Source organism: Sinocyclocheilus rhinocerous, unplaced genomic scaffold (genome assembly GCF_001515625.1).
Source record: "Sinocyclocheilus rhinocerous isolate Xijiao unplaced genomic scaffold, SAMN03320098_v1.1 scaffold59, whole genome shotgun sequence".
In the NCBI taxonomy this organism is placed as follows: Eukaryota; Metazoa; Chordata; class Actinopteri; order Cypriniformes; family Cyprinidae; genus Sinocyclocheilus; species Sinocyclocheilus rhinocerous.
Window position 1 is genome coordinate 79037 of NW_015654075.1, and position 19185 is coordinate 98221.

The 19185-nt window shown below is 34.8% G+C and overlaps 1 protein-coding gene across 1 annotated transcript in view; it reads left to right on the forward strand.

Annotated features, from left to right (window-relative positions):
- The window catches only part of LOC107716883 (protein kinase C alpha type-like), a 94520-nt gene that overhangs the window by 71855 nt on the left and 3480 nt on the right, over nucleotides 1-19185 (forward strand). Inside the window, exons 10-15 of the mRNA XM_016523489.1 lie at nucleotides 1401-1492; nucleotides 1623-1685; nucleotides 5809-5947; nucleotides 9195-9275; nucleotides 9863-9970; nucleotides 13524-13694. Coding sequence (XP_016378975.1) covers nucleotides 1401-1492; nucleotides 1623-1685; nucleotides 5809-5947; nucleotides 9195-9275; nucleotides 9863-9970; nucleotides 13524-13694 — 654 coding nt within the window. The remainder of the gene's footprint in view (nucleotides 1-1400; nucleotides 1493-1622; nucleotides 1686-5808; nucleotides 5948-9194; nucleotides 9276-9862; nucleotides 9971-13523; nucleotides 13695-19185) is intronic.

Consider the following 19185-nt stretch of genomic DNA (forward strand, 5'->3'; position numbering starts at 1 on the left):
GGCTGCCCCTCTTTCCTCGAAAAGAGAGACAAACGAGAGAGGAGCTTTTTCATTGGAAAACGCTCGCAGTGAATGCAGATTGCACCCTCGAGGACATTGCGTGCGTGCTCTTCGCCCAAACAAACAACGCATAGATCGTGTGTGTCATCAGGTGTCAAATAACAACGACATGGCTGCACACATCCTCTACACGCTTTGCTAGTGCTCGCCATAATGATAGGAATAGAGATCGCTCTTACCACGGAATGCATGCTTCAAACAAAACAGTCAGTGAAGACTAAGAAGAGAATGACGTGTTCTCCCGGCGCCTATTTATACTATAGTCGCACCGGTAGTGACGGCATGGGCTGTCGCCGGCCAACGTGTTGTTGGTGTTTTTTGAATGTATGCTTCAGACACGGGTCACGACGAGGCGTTCCCCATAGCGACCCCTAGAGGATGCAGTTCGAAGTTCCCTTGAAAGGGAACTGCTTAGGCAATAGTGACCTCTGATGGTGAGGTGACAGTACCACTGTTTTTATGACAGAAAGAAAAATGAAAGAGACCCAGCCATAAGCAGATCTACTCTAGTGATGTGTTGCATCCACATCCAACCATAATAAAGTAGTACAAGTCATTAATAACATTAACAGACCAACAAAAATGTATGTTAAAGCTTATAATAATCCATTAAATTTAATTCACCAAATGAAAGTTAACAATAATGATACCTCACTGAATAAGTCAAGAAAGATAAAATTCTAGACTAGGCCTGGGCAATAAAACGGTTTCGATATTTATCGACGGTACACCTTCTTCGATATCGATAGAAAAATTGTTCGATATAGCGCAAGGTATAGGCAGGTGCTATGAGTGACGCAGACAGCACACACAAACACGAACACATGCTGAAATGAGTGCTGTGCCTGCCTGTGATAAGGAGATTGTGAATAAAGAATGAATATTAGTCGAATTTAAAATATTTTTTTAGCTATATCGCCCAGCCCTATTCTAGACATTAGATTAGATAAAATTTTTGCCCCGATTTGCTGTCTGGGAAAGTTGACAGTAGTTGCTGAATGTCATCCAGTCTGCAGATTATGTAGTATATGATGGGGTTTTGTGTGTGTGTGTGTGTGTGTGCGTGTGTACGTGCGTGCGTGCGTGCGTGCGTGTGTTATGTTCCAATGATGGCCATTTTTTCTGTAGCTGTTTACAAAGTTGTGTGAGATGCAAGTGTGTGATGCCTAGTGTTTTAAAATCTGTTCTTAAACAACTGAAGTGCATTACTGTATTAATATTACCATTGAACAATATTGCAACAGGATTTTACACTTTCAGACATAGCCTTTCAGAAAAGACCAGCATTAAAGTTTATCTAAACAGTTTTCTATATTGTTTTTGATATGTTTTTGTCATAGGATCGTCTGTATTTCGTGATGGAGTATGTTAATGGTGGTGATCTGATGTACCACATCCAGCAAGTGGGCAAATTTAAGGAGCCACAAGCAGTGTAAGGCACTCTCTCATTGTGTTTATATGTCTTCAATAGGTATTTCTGGGTTTGGACTTTAAAGCATATATCACTTTATGTTTGTTTGTAGATTAAGGTGAATTTATGTAAAATAATCTGCTTGTTGCAGGTTCTACGCTGCAGAGATTGCTGTTGGGCTTTTTTTCTTGCACAAGAAAGGAGTCATATACAGGTAGGGTTGACGCCTTCAGCGAGGCAAAATAAGGGACACCCATTCCCCCCATGCATTCCTCTCTACATTAAATCTAAATAATTTAGAATTTTTTTTTCAATTTTTTAAAATGTTGAATTGTATGTGACATATATGCTTATTTATTATGTATATATTTATGATTAATATAAATGATAAATTAATAAATAGGGTCTAACATTAATTATAATCTATTAAATCATCTGTCTAATAATGTCTAAAAATATAATAATTATGTCTATCAAGCTCTAACAGACTATCCAAATTTTATTTAAACAATAGGGTTATGCCTTTAGAAGCACAGATGTGTCTGTCACTTTAAAGGTATGGTTCACCCAAAAATGAAAATTCTGTCATAATTTACACAAGTTGTTCTAAACCTGCAAGTTCTTTCTTCTGTTGAACACAAAAGAAGATACTTTGAAGAATGTGGGTAACTAAACAGCTGCTGGTCCCCAGTAACTTCCACAGTAGAGAAAAAATGCTATCAGAGTAATTGGGGACCAGAAACTGTTTGGTTACCCACATTCTTCAAAGTATTTTCTATTATGTTCAACAGAAGAAATAAATTATTACAGGTTTGGAACAACTTGTTATGTAAAATAATCTGCTTGTTGCAGGTTCTACGCTGCAGAGATTGCTGTTGGGCTTTTTTTCTTGCACAAGAAAGGAGTCATATACAGGTAGGGTTGACGCCTTCAGCGAGGCAAAATAAGGGACACCCATTCCCCCCATGCATTCCTCTCTACATTAAATCTAAATAATTTAGAATTTTTTTTTCAATTTTTTAAAATGTTGAATTGTATGTGACATATATGCTTATTTATTATGTATATATTTATGATTAATATAAATGATAAATTAATAAATAGGGTCTAACATTAATTATAATCTATTAAATCATCTGTCTAATAATGTCTAAAAATATAATAATTATGTCTATCAAGCTCTAACAGACTATCCAAATTTTAATAAAACAATAGGGTTATGCCTTTAGAACAGTGGTTCTCAAACCTGTCCTGGAGTACCCCCAGCCCTGCACATTTTGTATGTCTCCCTCATCTATCACACCTGATTCAACTCATCAGCTCATTAATGGAGACTGCAAGACCTGAAGTGGGTGTGTCAGATATAGGGAGACATACAAAATGTGCAGTGCTGGGGGTACTTCATGGAGAGGTTTGAGAACCACTGCTTTAGAAGCACAGATGTGTCTGTCACTTTAAGGTATGGTTCACCCAAAAATGAAAATTCTATCATAATTTACCCAGGTTGTTCTAAACCGGCAAGTTCTTTGTTCTGTTAAACACAAAAGAAGATACTTTGAAGAATGTGGGTAACTAAACAGCTGCTGGTCCTCAGTAACTTCCATAGTAGAGAAAAAATACTATCAGAGTCATTGGGGACCAGAAACTATTTGGTTACCCACATTCTTCAAAATATGTTCTTTTATGTTCAGCAGAAGAAAGAAATGATTACCGGTTTGTGGGAGTGTAAACGATGACAAAATTTTCATTTTTGGGTTAACTATCCCTTTACGTCAGACAGTCCACCGTGAGCAAATGCTTCTCTGCAAACTGCGCGTTCATCATTAGTTACTAAACAGACCCATTGATAACTTAACCATTCAGCCCTACATATGGAGAGTCATGTGTTCAATGGGCGGACGTAAGCGCCTCGATTATGGCCAGCCAGAGTATTCATATACGTCTGGTCGGGCGTCTGATTGTACACTGACACGTCAAAAGTGTGCGATTTGACAGCAAAACGCGCGTCCTCGACGTGTGATTTGCCATAAAAACACACATTGTTGACACGCGCTTTGGAGTCACCAAAAAACGTGCGTTTTTGACAAATGGGCATCAAATACGTGAGTTTTGAGCCGGACAAAACGCATGTTATAAACGTGTAAACAGGTAAACCAAACAGGCAGTGCAAACGTCTGTTTGAAGTGTCCAAACAGGCGAAAAGAACGTGCTCTTTCCTTAGTGTTCTCAAAACTGCACGTCGAAAGCGTGTGCTCACTTTATAGGGCTTGAGTCTAAAAAAAGTGTTATCAGATTAAATCTCGCATAACGTTCTACTAAAAATGATATTTATTTACTTCAGTACTCTTGTCCATTGATGTATGTTGGAAAGACATCAAGGTAACTAAGAATAAGAGTAAGTGAACATAAATCATCTATTCGAAGACATGATGTTACTTCTCCAATCGGCAGACATTTTATTGATTGTAACCACGATAATAGAACAACTTAAATGTATATTGAAGATGTGAAAGTATCTCACCGTGGTGGAGATATTGACAAAAAACTTTTACAAAGAGAAGCAATCTGGATGTTTTATTTAAAGACAATGTCAACTTTAGGTTTAAATGAGGATTTTGACCTTTCATGTTTTCTGTAAAAAAAAATATCTCTCTCTTTCTGGGTACAATGTTTATAAACAGCATTTTTTTGCCTGATGTACTATTGTTCTCTTTATTTAACTCTTGATGTTTAAGTGTCTGTGGATTGATTGATTAACAATAATCACCTGTTGTATGTCGTTTGTTAGCCTATTTAATCATTAAGAAGCAAAGAATTGTCACACGAAGACAGATAGCCGAAACGTTTGTCTTTTTATCTCCTGCTTTGATTCCAATAAAAGACTTAAAGAGTGCAAACCAACTTTTGTAATATGTCGTTATTAAAAATCTAAATATAAAATATAAAAATATGTTGTTTAAATGACATAACATCTCGTCATTACGCCTGAGAGGAAAAAATTATATGTATGTGGCAGCAATGCCTTACCGTAATACCCCATATAGCGGACAAAACATGACAGACTCAAGCCCTATAAAGTGAGCACACGCTTTCGACGTGCAGTTTTGTGAACACTGAAAAGGGCTTTAACGGCGCGCGTTCTGGAGACTCCATCACCGCCATGGAAACAAAGACACCAAGATGAGCTACTCTAACTTCTTATGAAATTAATTTCATTATAATTGCTATTAGCATTATAAACGGTGCAAAATACTTATTTGTGGATTCAGCTTGTTAGCCTTTGTAAAATACGGGACAAAATCGTGTCCCGTATTGATTTGATACAGTACGCATCATTTTACCTTTAAGTAGGGGGCGATTCCGTATTTTAAGGGACGGGTGGCAGTGAGCACACATAAACTACACATTCAGATCCAATTCAGACCTTTCTGTCAATAGTTTCAAAGTGTAAGGTAATTGGCTTTAATCAGCAGATTAACATTAAAGCAATAAAAATAAATAAATAAATAAACAAACAAACAAACAATGACATTCCGAGTAGAGTTGCAAATAACAGGGTTGCAGATTTTGCCTAATTAAGGGATAACCAGTGTGAGACCAAATATTGATTTTGTATATTTGTTTATTATTTGTATTTTATATTACTTTTTAAACTCACCTGTCTTTCCACTAAAGGGTCCAAATAGTGTTATTTCTTGAAGGTCCCATTTTAAGGAAAATGCTATATGAATTCTATGATTTAAAGGAAAGTGCACATTATCTGGTTAGATAATAATTGAATTATATATTTTTTTTTTTTTACTCCAATAACCTGAATGTCAAGTTATTTTATTTTCTTAGACAGCTGTAAAGGGCATTTGTGTCTTTAATTCATTAAAGAATATCATATTAACCTATTTGTAAAATGTGCTAAATATTGCCATGACTCATTTCAAATAACACTATTTGGCCCAACCTTCTACCAGTAATTCACTTAATTCTGTCTCTCTTTAGGAGCTAAACCTAGTTATTTGGCTTGTTTTTTTTTTGAGCGACTAAATTGGCCTAGGGAAATAGAGCAAACAGATGAACTGACGTCAGCAGGAATGAAAGAGACAGAGTCCTTGTTTCAGAAAAAAAAAACACTGCACTTGTTTTTACATTAAATAAAATGAACTACATTTTTGTTGTGCTTATGCGTGGAAAAAAAGAGCAAGATGAGTTTGTTTAGATTAATTTTTATATAAAAATATTTAAACAGGAAGACAAACGTCTTTTTTTATGTAACCCCATCCAATTTTCAGAATCACCCTGTCTATAGTCATGTACTGTTGTGTTATTTTTTTTATCACTTTCAGGGATCTGAAATTAGATAATGTCATGCTGGATGCAGAGGGTCATATTAAGGTTGCAGACTTCGGTATGTGCAAGGAGAACATTGTGGAGGGTGTGACCACCCGTACATTTTGTGGAACGCCAGACTACATTGCTCCAGAGGTGAGTGACGGAGTGTGTTTCCTGCGGGCAGTAGCAGTCCTCCCAGACTGACAGCTAATGCTGAATGTAAATGTGACTTGCAGCAGTGCTTAGAAGACCCTGAACATGTGATGTTTTCTCAGAGGAGGTAGTACCTCCTCAGAATATTTTTGGATGAGAAAATAATCCACAGGATGAAAATGTGTGTTTTTTTTTTTCCACAGTGACACTGTCCAACAGCCATATTAGCAGTTTAAAAAGGAGACAGCATCTCTTTAGCCTTCCTTGAGCCATATGAGTTCCAAATGGCTCCCTATGAGTTGCAGCAAGTGGTTGATTTTTGACTGAAACTGTATAAAATATACACTAAGTAAATATTTTGCCTCCTTATTTCAAATGCTACTGTCACATGCTACAGATTTTAACAATTCTAATTCTAAAATTGTAATTCTAAAAGAAAGTTTCAGGAGCAGCAACTTCATTTAATACTGTCAATCATTATTCAAGAATATATAAACAGCTGCTTAACTCCTAACCATGACATTTCTTCTGGCATTTGGCCCCACTAATTTGATAATATTTTTCTATAGACATTTCACATTTCAGAGGTGCTCTCAAGCGGAAGTTGTCATAGTTGGGAAAACTTCTATAGTGACCCAGAAACAACAACAAATATAATTTTTGTGTTCCTATGTGCTCCAATAGCAAAAGACTAAATCCACAATGGCATTTCTATCACTTCACAAAAAAGGGGGGAAACTATAGAGAGAATGATTACATTGGTCGGAAGAGAGAAAGACAGCAAATTTGCCATCAGTCTCTCAACAGCTGTATTAGAAACTAGTTTTCTGTACATTACATTTTTAAAAAATGAAAATATAAAAAACTATTTTTGCAGCATGTGCGATATTAATAATTATGGAAATGCGTCATCGCAGTAAAAGCGGTCCATTGCAATTTATGATGCACTCTAATAGAACCATTTTAAACTTTTTGCAGTAATGGAAACCACCACTTTTCAGTGCTTTCTTTCTTCCCTTTTTTCTTCATACAGATCTTTTCATATTCAGAGCAGAGCCTAGTGTGAAGCTGTCTTATTTCTCTGTGCCGAAGCTCCTCTTCTCTTAACCTTTCTTCCCAGAGCAGGCCTTAGCATGAAGATGCCTCCACAAGTGACACATAAGCTCTTACAATGCAGGTTATCTGTGGCACATCAACACTTCATATTGATGACCTTTATCTGCTCTGACATCCTCAGACACATATTCTCTCTCTTTCTCTCTCTGTCCCTCTCTATGTTTTTTTCTTCCCCAAATATTCAAACTGTACTGGCATGACATGACAGTGGGTGGCAGAGTTGTCTCCTACAGCGATTCTTTAAAAGTCATGCTATAAAGGCAGCCACAGTGGTTTTCAGACTTCTTCACACACAAAAATGCAGACCCTTTGTATCTATATTTTACTAAACAAACCCTCCCACATAACCAGACCTAGATTGCTGGTGAATTTTTGAGAAACCAAATCAATAAGTGTAGCAGTGGCTGTCAAAGTTTGTATATTAATGTCCTTGTCATCCTCATAATATTCTTACCAGCTCTATGACTAGAATCTGTGACAGCGTTTTTTACTAAAACTACTAGAAATCATAGCAACAATAGATTAAAGTCAAAATAATGAGAATAAAGTAGTCATGAGTATTACGCTGTAGCTTTTTTGTTATTAAAAAATGACCAGTGTGATATTAAAATTTTCCTTTGGCATTAAAACACTATCACATGTGTCTGTATGTTCACACAGATATAGCACACTCACAGTTTTGCTTTCTGAAGCTGCAAAATGAAAGAAAAAAAAAGTGTGTGTGTATTTGTGTGTATATTAGTGGACATTTGTCCTGCACCCTTTTTTGAGAGCATTACTCTCTCTCTTTCTGTCTCTTTTGCTGACCTACATATTATGCAGGGGTAATGCATGTTATCTGGGAACACGTTGCTGCATGTTAACTTGAGTGTAAAGTGTGTCAAAGGTAGAGCAGCAGTAACACACATGGCTAACCGTATTTTTGTAACACATTAGTTTTCATAGTGAGGACCTCCCACTGAGTTCATAAAATAAGCTAATTACAATTTGGTCTGTTTCTTGCATTGTCAAAATATTGTTAGTATAATATGATCTCTATAAATTCAAGAGGAATAAATGTGAGGAGTTTAAATCCAGTCTTTGACCTGAGCCTTTTTATTATCAGTTAAATCTGTTTACTTTTATCACTCACTGGGATTAGATGTGATTAGACGATGTTATTAGAACATGTGCACTTATGAAGTGTTATAGAAATTACCAGTGTGAAAATATTTTTCTATCCATTATTCTGTCACTTGCTTAATCAGTTTGGTTAATAATTAAATTGAGAGATGATATCAGTGGATGTTTATTTGTTTTCTCCTCAGTAATTGTTTAGTCTGAATTTGACATTTGCGCTGCACACCTCAATTAGCCTGTGTGTATATAGGATGTGTACTGTAGTTACGATTAGGGATACGATTTATTTAGTGTGTGTGTGTGTGTGTGTGTGGTCCTCGGTATTTTGAAATATGACATCTAGAGCCACGAACAAAACCTTGAGCGGCTACAGCCATGATCTAGAACTGTCACATAGTGTTAGCGTGATGCCACATACAAACACACACGCTCTGAATGTGCTGTGAACTGCATCAGCCAAGAAAGCTGACTGCATGCTGTATTAGCAGTGTGAAATTTTGGAATATACGGCACAAAAAAAGGTGTGTGTGTTTTCATTATTGATATTTTAAAGGCACACACACAATACTTTCTTACACCCCACACACCGAACTTCAGTTGCAGTCTTGCTTGGTTTATTAAATAAAAGAACATTTTAGGTTTTGTTTTACATCTGGGTCCCTTTCATGTTAAAGAATTACTAAGTTCAGGGCTGTGAAAAAGTAAGTACACAGTATGGTGATATACTGTACCAAGGTCATATAATTTAACAAATACCAATATTATCTAACAAGAATATGTCTTACCGTACACAGATTTGTGAATCAGTTTTTGTTTATTAAATATTTTGACTGGAACACAAAACAATATAATACAGTATATTTTTATAATTTATTTGTAGTGGAGATGTGTGCTTCCAGATGGGAAGGGGATTATGGGGAAAACTGTATTCTGGAACAGTAGGGATATCTTTGTTGTTGTATGCTGATCTTTAATAGTAATCGGTAGGGTTTTTTGTGCTGTCTCTTTTCAGATAATAGCATATCAGCCGTATGGCGGTTCTGTGGACTGGTGGGCCTATGGAGTCCTGCTGTACGAGATGCTGGCAGGACAGGTGAGTACAGATGTGTATAACCATCAAGTCTTACATTGGCGACTGTTACCTTCTGCCAATATTATAATACAGGTGTAGCTTTGTTGTAATACAGTTTGTAGTGGTCATGTGTGTTTGTATACTTTTAAACGTAATTTAACAGAAATGATCCACGTAATATTGACACCAGCTGCTGTACCCACAGATGATCTCTGGGTAAAATATAAATCTTCTCTTCACATCCACAACCTGTTTTTCATAAATTGAAATCAAACATATAGTACCAGTTGTCAGTGATGTATCAAGATGGAAATATCATGGTACTTCATTATATACTAAGATACACTTTCATAGTATTTAAATGGTGCTATAAGGTCCTTTAAACAATACCAAAGTATAATCATTTTGTCCAAACATAATGATCTTTTGTACTTGTTTTTCTCATGGTATATTTTATGCTACCACAATTGTACTTTTTGTAAGAGTGAGCTTAAGGTAAATTCTTTAATGCCACATTGTGCAAGAGTATAACAACCCACATATCAGGATAAATGCTTAATAATATTAATTTTAATTTCAATTGGAATGTTCTTTTTTTCTCTTCATAGCCTCCATTTGATGGTGAGGATGAAGATGAACTTTTCCAGTGCATTATGGAGCACAACGTCTCCTACCCTAAATCCATGTCCAAAGAAGCAGTTTCCATCTGCAAAGGGGTAAGTTCTGTCACATAAAAACACAGTGTCCCAGGTTGTAGAGCCCAACTGAACCAGTACCAGGAGAACCAGGGGCATTATTGCTCTCTAGTTGGTTAATAACAAGGAACCAAAATTCACCAGTGCATTATTCTTCTATTTTAATCTTTGCCTCTGAAAATAGTCGAAGACTTCTTGACTTAATAGTTACAAACTTTGCATTCTCCAGAACAATGGATGTATGTTTTCTGAAACCAGAAAGAAAAAGTTTAGGAGTTCATTTAATACCATTTAATAGAAATGCACTGACATTTGATATTAGTGTATCTTAAATTACATTCATTGAGAGTTACTCAAATGTATATAACAAAAAAATGTCTTTTGTTATCACTTCTGTAAATCCTTCATATTACATGAATCTGCTCAGAAATTCACTGCCCATCAGAAATTCACTGCAGGAGCTGATCCAATTTAGATAAAAGCACACGAACCCCGGTTTCATTTTTAATAAAAGTCTTATCAGTGTTCAGGTTGCGTTTGCTGTGCATGCAGTGTGTTGCTATTAGATTCAACTTCAGTCTGACTAAAGACCAAAACTTAAACTATTTTGCCTTGCTAGATTTTTAGAGTGAGAGTGAAGCAGACCATTCCTTTTTTACTTGACCACTGTGGTAAATCAGAAATATATGTTATTTTCATCATTTTCATTAACTAACATGAACGAAGACATGACTAGATTTCTTACTTTCTCTTTAATATAATTTCCAGAACATCTCAACACTTTGTTTTCAATGAAATACCTGTAAGCTACATCCCTGACAAACAAAATACTGTGGCAGTGCCATGGTAAAGTGATGGTATCAGATGGCACAACCATAGTTCTAAATTCATGGACTATGTTATGTATAGAAATAACAGATGCATTTTATAATGTAGCACATTCTGCATACTGTTTGGAAAAGTTACAATATGAAAAACTTATTGTTAATAGAACATCTCAAATTTTGTCTGGCATTCAGTGCTCATTACACTGTTGCGTAATATTTCATTCATTACAGACAAATTCAATTTCCAAAATTTTCTAAATAATATAAAAATATATTCAATAATAAATCCCTTGTTCTTTTAAGAAGTACAAACCAACATACCATTTAGCAGAAATAAAGCAGTTATATGACATCTGAACACTCACATTACATTCTCTCACCCAAACCACTCTTAAATTACCAGAACTTCTGAGTTTAAGTGCAAGTTGGTAGAGCCTGAATTTATATATTGTTCTTTTGCATTGGCATGTAAGGTTCACTGTTCTTGTTCAAAAAACTAAAAATAAAGTATCTTGTTCTGAATCAAAAAACTGGGGAAAATGACAGGGGGAAACATTTTTTTTAAGGTATTGTAATCATTGTGAGAAATAAATTCGTTTTTTTTTTTTTTTTGTCACATATAGAATTTTTTCAGTATACTTCAAGCTACTTTGAGGAATACCACATTAATACCATAATACTTTTTGCTACTTTTATTGTAAGAACATCCTGTTAGGTTGAGAAAGAGATAATGGTGCAAGCAGGACGCAAGCTGATGACTTGCGACATCACACACTGTCTCACTTTTCAATGTTCTCTATCACCTTCTGTCTTTCTGTCAGTGGTAGAGGTGTAAGTTCATCTGTTTTCATTTCTGTGTGTTTTGAAATTTGTGTGTGTGTCTTATAAACTGTGCCACCTACTAATGAATACATAGTGGCTGTCAGAAGCTGACCCAGAAAAGCCTGGGACTATAGAGGGATAATGAATTAGAAATGTATCTGAAATCAATTTTCCTGGCAAATTTAAGTCAGCATTAATCATTAAAAAAAAGAAAAGAAAACTTTTCTCTTTAGTTAGCAGGCTGTTAAAATTAGTGCTACTTAGAACTGAATAGCTGTTGGAATTGCCAAAGTTTGTAAAGTTCTTTGCATCTGTGAAATATTCGGTAACAGTTTAATTTAAGGACCAATTCTCACAATTAACTAGTTGCTTATTAGCATGGATATTAATAACATATTGGCTTTTTGTTAGTACTTATAAAGCACATATTAATGCCATATTCTGCATGGCCATATTTTAGATTCCTTAATCCTACCCCATTAAGTCAGCATTAATCATTTAAAAAAAGAAAAGAAAACTTTTCTCTTTAGTTAGCAGGCTGTTAAAATGAGTGCTACTTAGAACTGAATAGCTGTTGGAATTGCCAAAGTTTGTAAAGTTCTTTGCATCTGTGAAATATTCGGTAACAGTTTAATTTAAGGACCAATTCTCACAATTAACTAGTTGCTTATTAGCATGGATATTAATAGCATATTGGCTTTTTGTTAGTACTTATAAAGCACATATTAATGCCATATTCTGCATGGCCATATTTTAGATTCCTTAATCCTACCCCATACTTAAACTTAAATGGTAACACTTAAGTTTAGGGACCAATTTGCACTATTTACTAGTTGCTTATTAGCATGCATCTTACTAGCATATTGGCTGTTTATTAGTACTTATAATGCACATATTCTCAATGACCATATTTTAGATCCCTTAATCGTACCCAATATTTAGATGCCTTAATCGTACCCAATACCTAAACTTAACAACTACCTTAACTATTAATAAGCAGCAAATTAGGAGTTTATTGAGGCAAAAGTCTCAGTGTAATAGTTGTAATAGTAACAAGTAATAGTTAGTTAAAAGTGAGAATTGGTCCCAAAACTAAAGTGTGATCAAATATTAAATCTGTATGGAGTACAGATCTGTCCAAATTTTCAACAAATTGGTTTCTCTAGATTATTGGGGGTTTGTATGAGGGACAAAATGTCTTATTAATATAGCATATTGGAAGAAAGAGCATGTATTATATAAACATTTAAAGCTTTACTATTTGAGTTTACATTTTAGTTTTAAGCCACCTCTACCACCATTCACAATACTGTCTCAAGTATACTTACAGACAAACAGATACCACCTTTTGATGTGATGAAAACGTATTATTTGTGAAAAATAATTATATTTTTCTTTTTTAAGAATATCACACATGGACAGGATTTTCAATAACACTTTTATATAGTTTTCAACATACATTTGCCATTGTCTGGAATTTCTGTAGAGATTTATGCGTTCAGTTTACAGTCTGAGATTTCCTGATGAGTGTGTAACTGTTGTCCCTTCTGGCCTTTATCTGCAGTACAGATCTACTATGACCATGGAGAATGAACATATTAATTTGAGGATGTCTTGAAGGTGGTTAGCTTTTGGGGTTATCTTTTTTATGACTTCACATTAAGAAACTATAAAGAACCTATGAACATTTACACTTTCATAATAGACATCCATATGCAATTAAACCTAGAATAATTGTTGACAAAATGCTCATGTCCATGCAATTTGTCTACCCCTATTTGACATTGTGTTATCATGAAATTTAAAGATGAGCATATGCATGTAAACTTAAAACTGAATATATTATATGCCAGTTTTTTATGATTGTCACATTAAGCTTTTTCCTGTTTAGATGATGATGATAATGATTTTATCTTGTGTCTCAGCTGATGACAAAACACCCTTCAAAACGTCTGGGCTGCAGCCTAGAGGAGGAGAGAGATATTCGGGAACATGCTTTCTTCCGTCGGATTGACTGGGAACGTCTGGAAAATAGAGAAATACAGCCTCCATTCAAACCCAAAGTGGTAAGAAAATCCATGCAGGTCTATTCGTGTGTATTTATCTTATACTGATGAAAAAGCTAAGAATGCTCTTCGACTGAAAGTTTTTATGGGGAAGTGGCCCTGAAAAGGCATGTATAAAAGTATTTATGGTGATTCAGATTAAGATACTAAGATACAGGAGAGTAAATGTTGTTGTATTTATTTTTGCCAGAAATTCACTTTTAAAAAATGATGACAGTGCTTCAGTTATTATAGGATGGAATATTAGCGCCTGTATATTTTACTTATATCTGTGATATCATGATATAAAGTTATATGATGTTAATATAGCAGTCTACTTGAACTACCAAAACCATTTTTATTTAAGAATGTACTGATAATGATAATACAGGCAATACAATATGTGCCCTGTCAATAAAATAGTAACTCATAGTCTTTACTTCCAAAATGATAAAAGTAACAATAACATAACAATCATGACAGTATTTTTACAGTAAAATTACAGTAATATCACTGTATATGGTAAAGTAACTTTATTAAGTATATAAAGTTAACCAAATAACAATTTTTATGTAAAAATCACACAAAAAAAATACACTGCCAGCACAAATGATGACCTCTCTGACACTAATGTGTAATCATCTGCATGTCCTGATGAATGCTTGTTATTGCTAAGTGTAATTTCTGTGCCTTCTGATATCTGTTCTAATAATTCTAGTTTTCACTGTTTTTTGGTGAAACGTGTTATGAATTGGTAAGTATATAAAGTTAACCAAATAACAATTTTTATGTAAAAATCACACAAAAAAAAATACACTGCCAGCACAAATGATGACCTCTCTGACACTAATGTGTAATCATCTGCATGTCCTGATGAATGCTTGTTATTGCTAAGTGTAATTTCTGTGCCTTCTGATATCTGTTCTAATAATTCTAGTTTTCACTGTTTTTTGGTGAAACGTGTTATGAATTGGTATTGCTTTTCTGAGACAGCGCCTGTGGAGGAAGTGAGAATATTTTGCCAAGATACTAAAAGGATAGAGATAGAGCCATTTGTCATATTAAATAGCTTAGATTGTCCTTGGTATGGTTGTGTGTGTGTGTGTGTGTGTGTGTGTTGTATGAGTGGGAGAGAGAGCGAGAGAGGGATGAGCTGCAAAAGCAGTCTGCATACATATATATGACTTCTAAAGTGGGTCATACTGTAGTTGTTTCCCCTTCGCAAGCACACATGCTCTCCCACACATATATCATTGAATAGGGCATTATGTCACATCACTGGGGACAAAACAGAAAAGAAGAGAGGGGTTAGTTTGTCTTGAGTATTTGTGTGTTTCTTATGATGTCCTATTTGTTTAGTGTGAGTGTGTTATGAACATCACCTGTCAGTTTTAATATTTTTGTTTGTTTGTTTGTTTCAACAATTGTGTGATGTCCCCTGAGGATATCCTGAAGCTGAACTGCAGCTTCCTCTCATGGTCAAAACTAGGCCAGATACAGACCCAGGCCAGTCCCTTTCACACTAATGGTGGGGGCTAAACAGGCTTAATTCAGCACAGCTACCATTTTAAACATTTAGCCAATCATTAGTTCCACTGCTGACGTAGGAAGTGCCCTACATGGACCTCTGTGTCTGAAAAATGGCTTTTTATTGTCTCCGTGTTTGTGTGTGATGATGACAGTTGCAACTTTAATTGAACTGCATGCTTGTTAGAACACAACTGTTCCCTCTCAGTTTCTCATCATTCACATATGATGGGAAAATCTGCCTCATAAGAGAGCATGACACAAGCATTTACTTTTGACCATTTCTCTCAGTGCTTGAGTCACCATTCATCTCTCCTTTCAAATATCATACAATGAGAAGGGGGGAGGGAAATCTTCTATTTTAAGGCACATCTTGAGCTGCATGTCTTATGGAATCTGGCAGCTTTACAAAAGGAAACACCATATTCTTTCTTTCTTGCTTTCTTGTAACTGTTTTTGTTTGTGTGCGTTAAATTTGGGAAGTCAGGTGATTAAATATATTACTTAATTACATGATATGCCAATTAATTGATAAGTTTAATTGAAATTAGATCAGTCTACTCTATTTTTTAGTTGTTGTTCTATGTGCACATGCATGAAATGGTTGCTGTGTCACTTTTCGCTGTTCTTAAATTGCTTCGATGGAAGGAAAATTCCTTTACGTACAAGGCCATAATTAAATGTGTTAACTTGGTTAACACGTATAAATTGACAGCCTTCTTTTAAACACTGAGTTAAGTCATTACAGGAAATGTTGTTTTTGTATTAAAACAATTTAATGAAAACCCTAACAAGAAGGGTCTGAATCCTGCACACCGTATAACCCACACATGTATATATCATTGATAAGGAGCTTTGAATCATTTATTCGTCATAATAATAGGGTTATTATAAATGAGCTTCTGGTGCTTTTTCATACACATGGTATGGAGGTTAAAGAAAGGTATTAATGTGCCGTGGATTCGTGAGATGTTATGATAGGTTTCATGTTTCAAGTGGTTTTTTTTTTTATGTTGTTGCATATAAAATGGTTTTATTTCACAGTAAACAGATACACACTTTTACCCATATATTACCCAAATTACAGAATAATAAAGGTATTACCTCGTTATCCCTTTAATCCACCAAGTGTTTTTAGAATATCCTCTTTTTTGCCATAGTAGAAAATATCCTGGGAACATGAGAATATTTTGTGCGTGTGTGTGTGTATCTGTTTTGTTTTGGTAATGAGGGATACTATGAGAGGGAGAAATATTTAAGTGTTCAAAGCTCTAATTATGTTGTTCTTAAACTCATTGTCTGCATATAAGTAAATACTGAATAGTAAATGTTAATCTCTGCTATACCTGCCGAATTACCTTTACATCATTATGTTTGGATTTATCATAATTGATTGTAAAATGTAACACCGTTATGCCATTTTCTCCTCTTGCTGCTTCAACATTTTGGTTATACTTAATGATACATGCTATTTAAACAGTATAAGAACCTTTTAATGCCAATGGTGAAATTTCTGTGACATTAGGGCAAATTTACAACTGAGGGAAAAGAATGAAAGTGAGTTTGCATTAATTGTTAAAGGGGTAGTTCACCCAAAAATGAAAATTCTATCATTTTTTACTCACCCTCAAGTTGTTCTGAACCTGTATGAGTTTCTTTCTTCTGTTGAACACAAAAGAAGGTATGTTGAAGAATGTTGGCAAGCAAACAGTTGGTAGCCATTGACTTCCACTGTATTTTTTCCCATACTATGGAGGTCAGTGGCTACCAGCTACTGTTTGGTTACCAGCATGAGTAAATGGTGAGTAAATGATGACAGAATTTTCATTTTGGGGGGAACTCTCCCTTTACCATAAAACTGAGGTTGAATTATTAGCTGGTTTAAATGTTTTAGTAACTTTCATAGTCCAATTTTATGATTATTGTTCCTTTTAAATGTGTAATTTTGTATTAACCACATCATTACACAGTCAGCTAATATAATGCTATAATTCAGGTAGATATTTGTGTAATTGTTGTTATCATTGGTGTGTACTGTTGTAAACACTGTAACATGACATGGAAATGACCTTGTAGTTTGCATAATGAAATAGTTTACAAATGTGCTTTCGCCATTCGATTTTCCAACTGTACTTTGTCAAAACACCTTTGCTTTTGGCTGTTATGTGTGACCTAAACGGATTCCATGGTTTTAAAATGTGAGCTGATTGGCTGCTGTCATCCTACTATGGTCTGAAAACTTGCATTTGCTTGCATGTTTTGGTATGAAAATCCACTTGAAAATATGTGTGTATTTATGAAGAATGTTTTGTTATCAATGGAATATAAAATTGAGATTATACGCTTATTACAGCATGGAGTATGAACAAGGCAGATGCGTTTGAAATATTTTTCTCCTTTCACTTATTTAATAACTCTGAATTTCAATTATTTTAATGTCTTGATATTGTAGTTTGTGATTCTGTATGTTCTTCCCATCTTTTTCTGCTGTTAGAAGTAATGCAAAGTATGTAGTAAATTTCAGAATTAGATAAAAATCACACATGCGATAATCGGCTTGGTTAGATTTTAGATCACAGGTGTCATTTTTCTTCTAGCACTAACATACTTGCCAGTTTAATGTTTTTAAACAGCAAATATATGGAAATGTGGCACCATGCCTGTAGTTTAGATTAGCTCACTTCTGTCTTCTCTTTTTTTCTATGATTTATTGATGCTGATCCTGCCGTAAAATCCCTTCAGTGCTAAAAACACCTTTGTTGAAATTGTATGCAAACTCCCATCTTTCTTTTCTTGGGTCTTTCCAAAAACCTGCTTTGTGTCAGTGCCATGCTGAACCCAGCAGGACCAGCGTTGCACTAACTGCGCAGCCACACCGATGTTTGCCAGTATTGAATCCAGTATTTTGTGCACTAGTCTCATGTAGCCATACTGTTAACTGAATGCTGTTACTGCTCTTGAGATCGCAGTAGAGCATCTTTTGCTCTGTGTATCTGCCATTCAATCATGTGCACTACCTTGGCTGTTATAAAGAAAGTTGCATAGCCATTAAAAAAAAAAAAAAAAACAGGTTTAACATGGCATGCTTTGAGTTTCCTCTATTGTATGATGATCCATCTGCCTTACCCAATTATTTATATTCCTGTGCTGCTGAATTAATGATTGAATACATGAACAAATGGATGAATGAACTGCTAATATTATTGCTTGTTTCTTTCCTTAAGTTGTTTAGCTTTCCCTTGAAGGAAAAGTTCACCCAAAAATGGAAATTCTGTCATTTACTCACTCTCATGACGTTCAAAATATGCATGACATTTTTTTTTCTTTTTGTAGAAAACAAAATAAGATATTTTGAAGATCGTTAGTAGCCTGACAGTTTTGGTTACCATTTTATAAAAATTATATATATATATATATTATTGAGATGTTTATCAGGATATATTCTTCCTCAGAAGAAAGAAAGTCATACAGGTTTGGAAAGATATAAGAGTGAGTGAATGACAGAATGGGGTGAACTAATCTTTTAAATGTGCCGTTTCTGCTTCTGTAGTATATTCAAAGTCTATCTATTGTAATCAATTTTAATTAATTCTTTATTATTTTTGATACCCAAATTACAAAAACAAGGTGGAATTACCTTTTCCCAATTAGTCAGCAATTCATGTTTGTTCCGGTACTATTAAGTTTTGTGTTTGTTGAAGAGAAGAGCAAGAACTTTGCTCCTCGTTTTATCATAATATTTTTTCATTACTTTGTGTTCTTAATGTTCAGATTTGTTAGTACATCACTCTGTTGTCCTTTTGCTTTGTGTGACTCAGTCCACCTGTTTTATTTTCATCTGTTGAGTTTTTCATTTAGAGGACAAAATCAACAGAATGCCTTACTTTGCTCTCTTTCTGTCTCTCAAATAGCAAGGTCCAGAATTAAACCCAAAGCACTATCTCTGTTCTTACATACTAATATTGATCCATAACGTATAAATAAACCAAGTAATATGTTGTATTTTGTAGCAGTG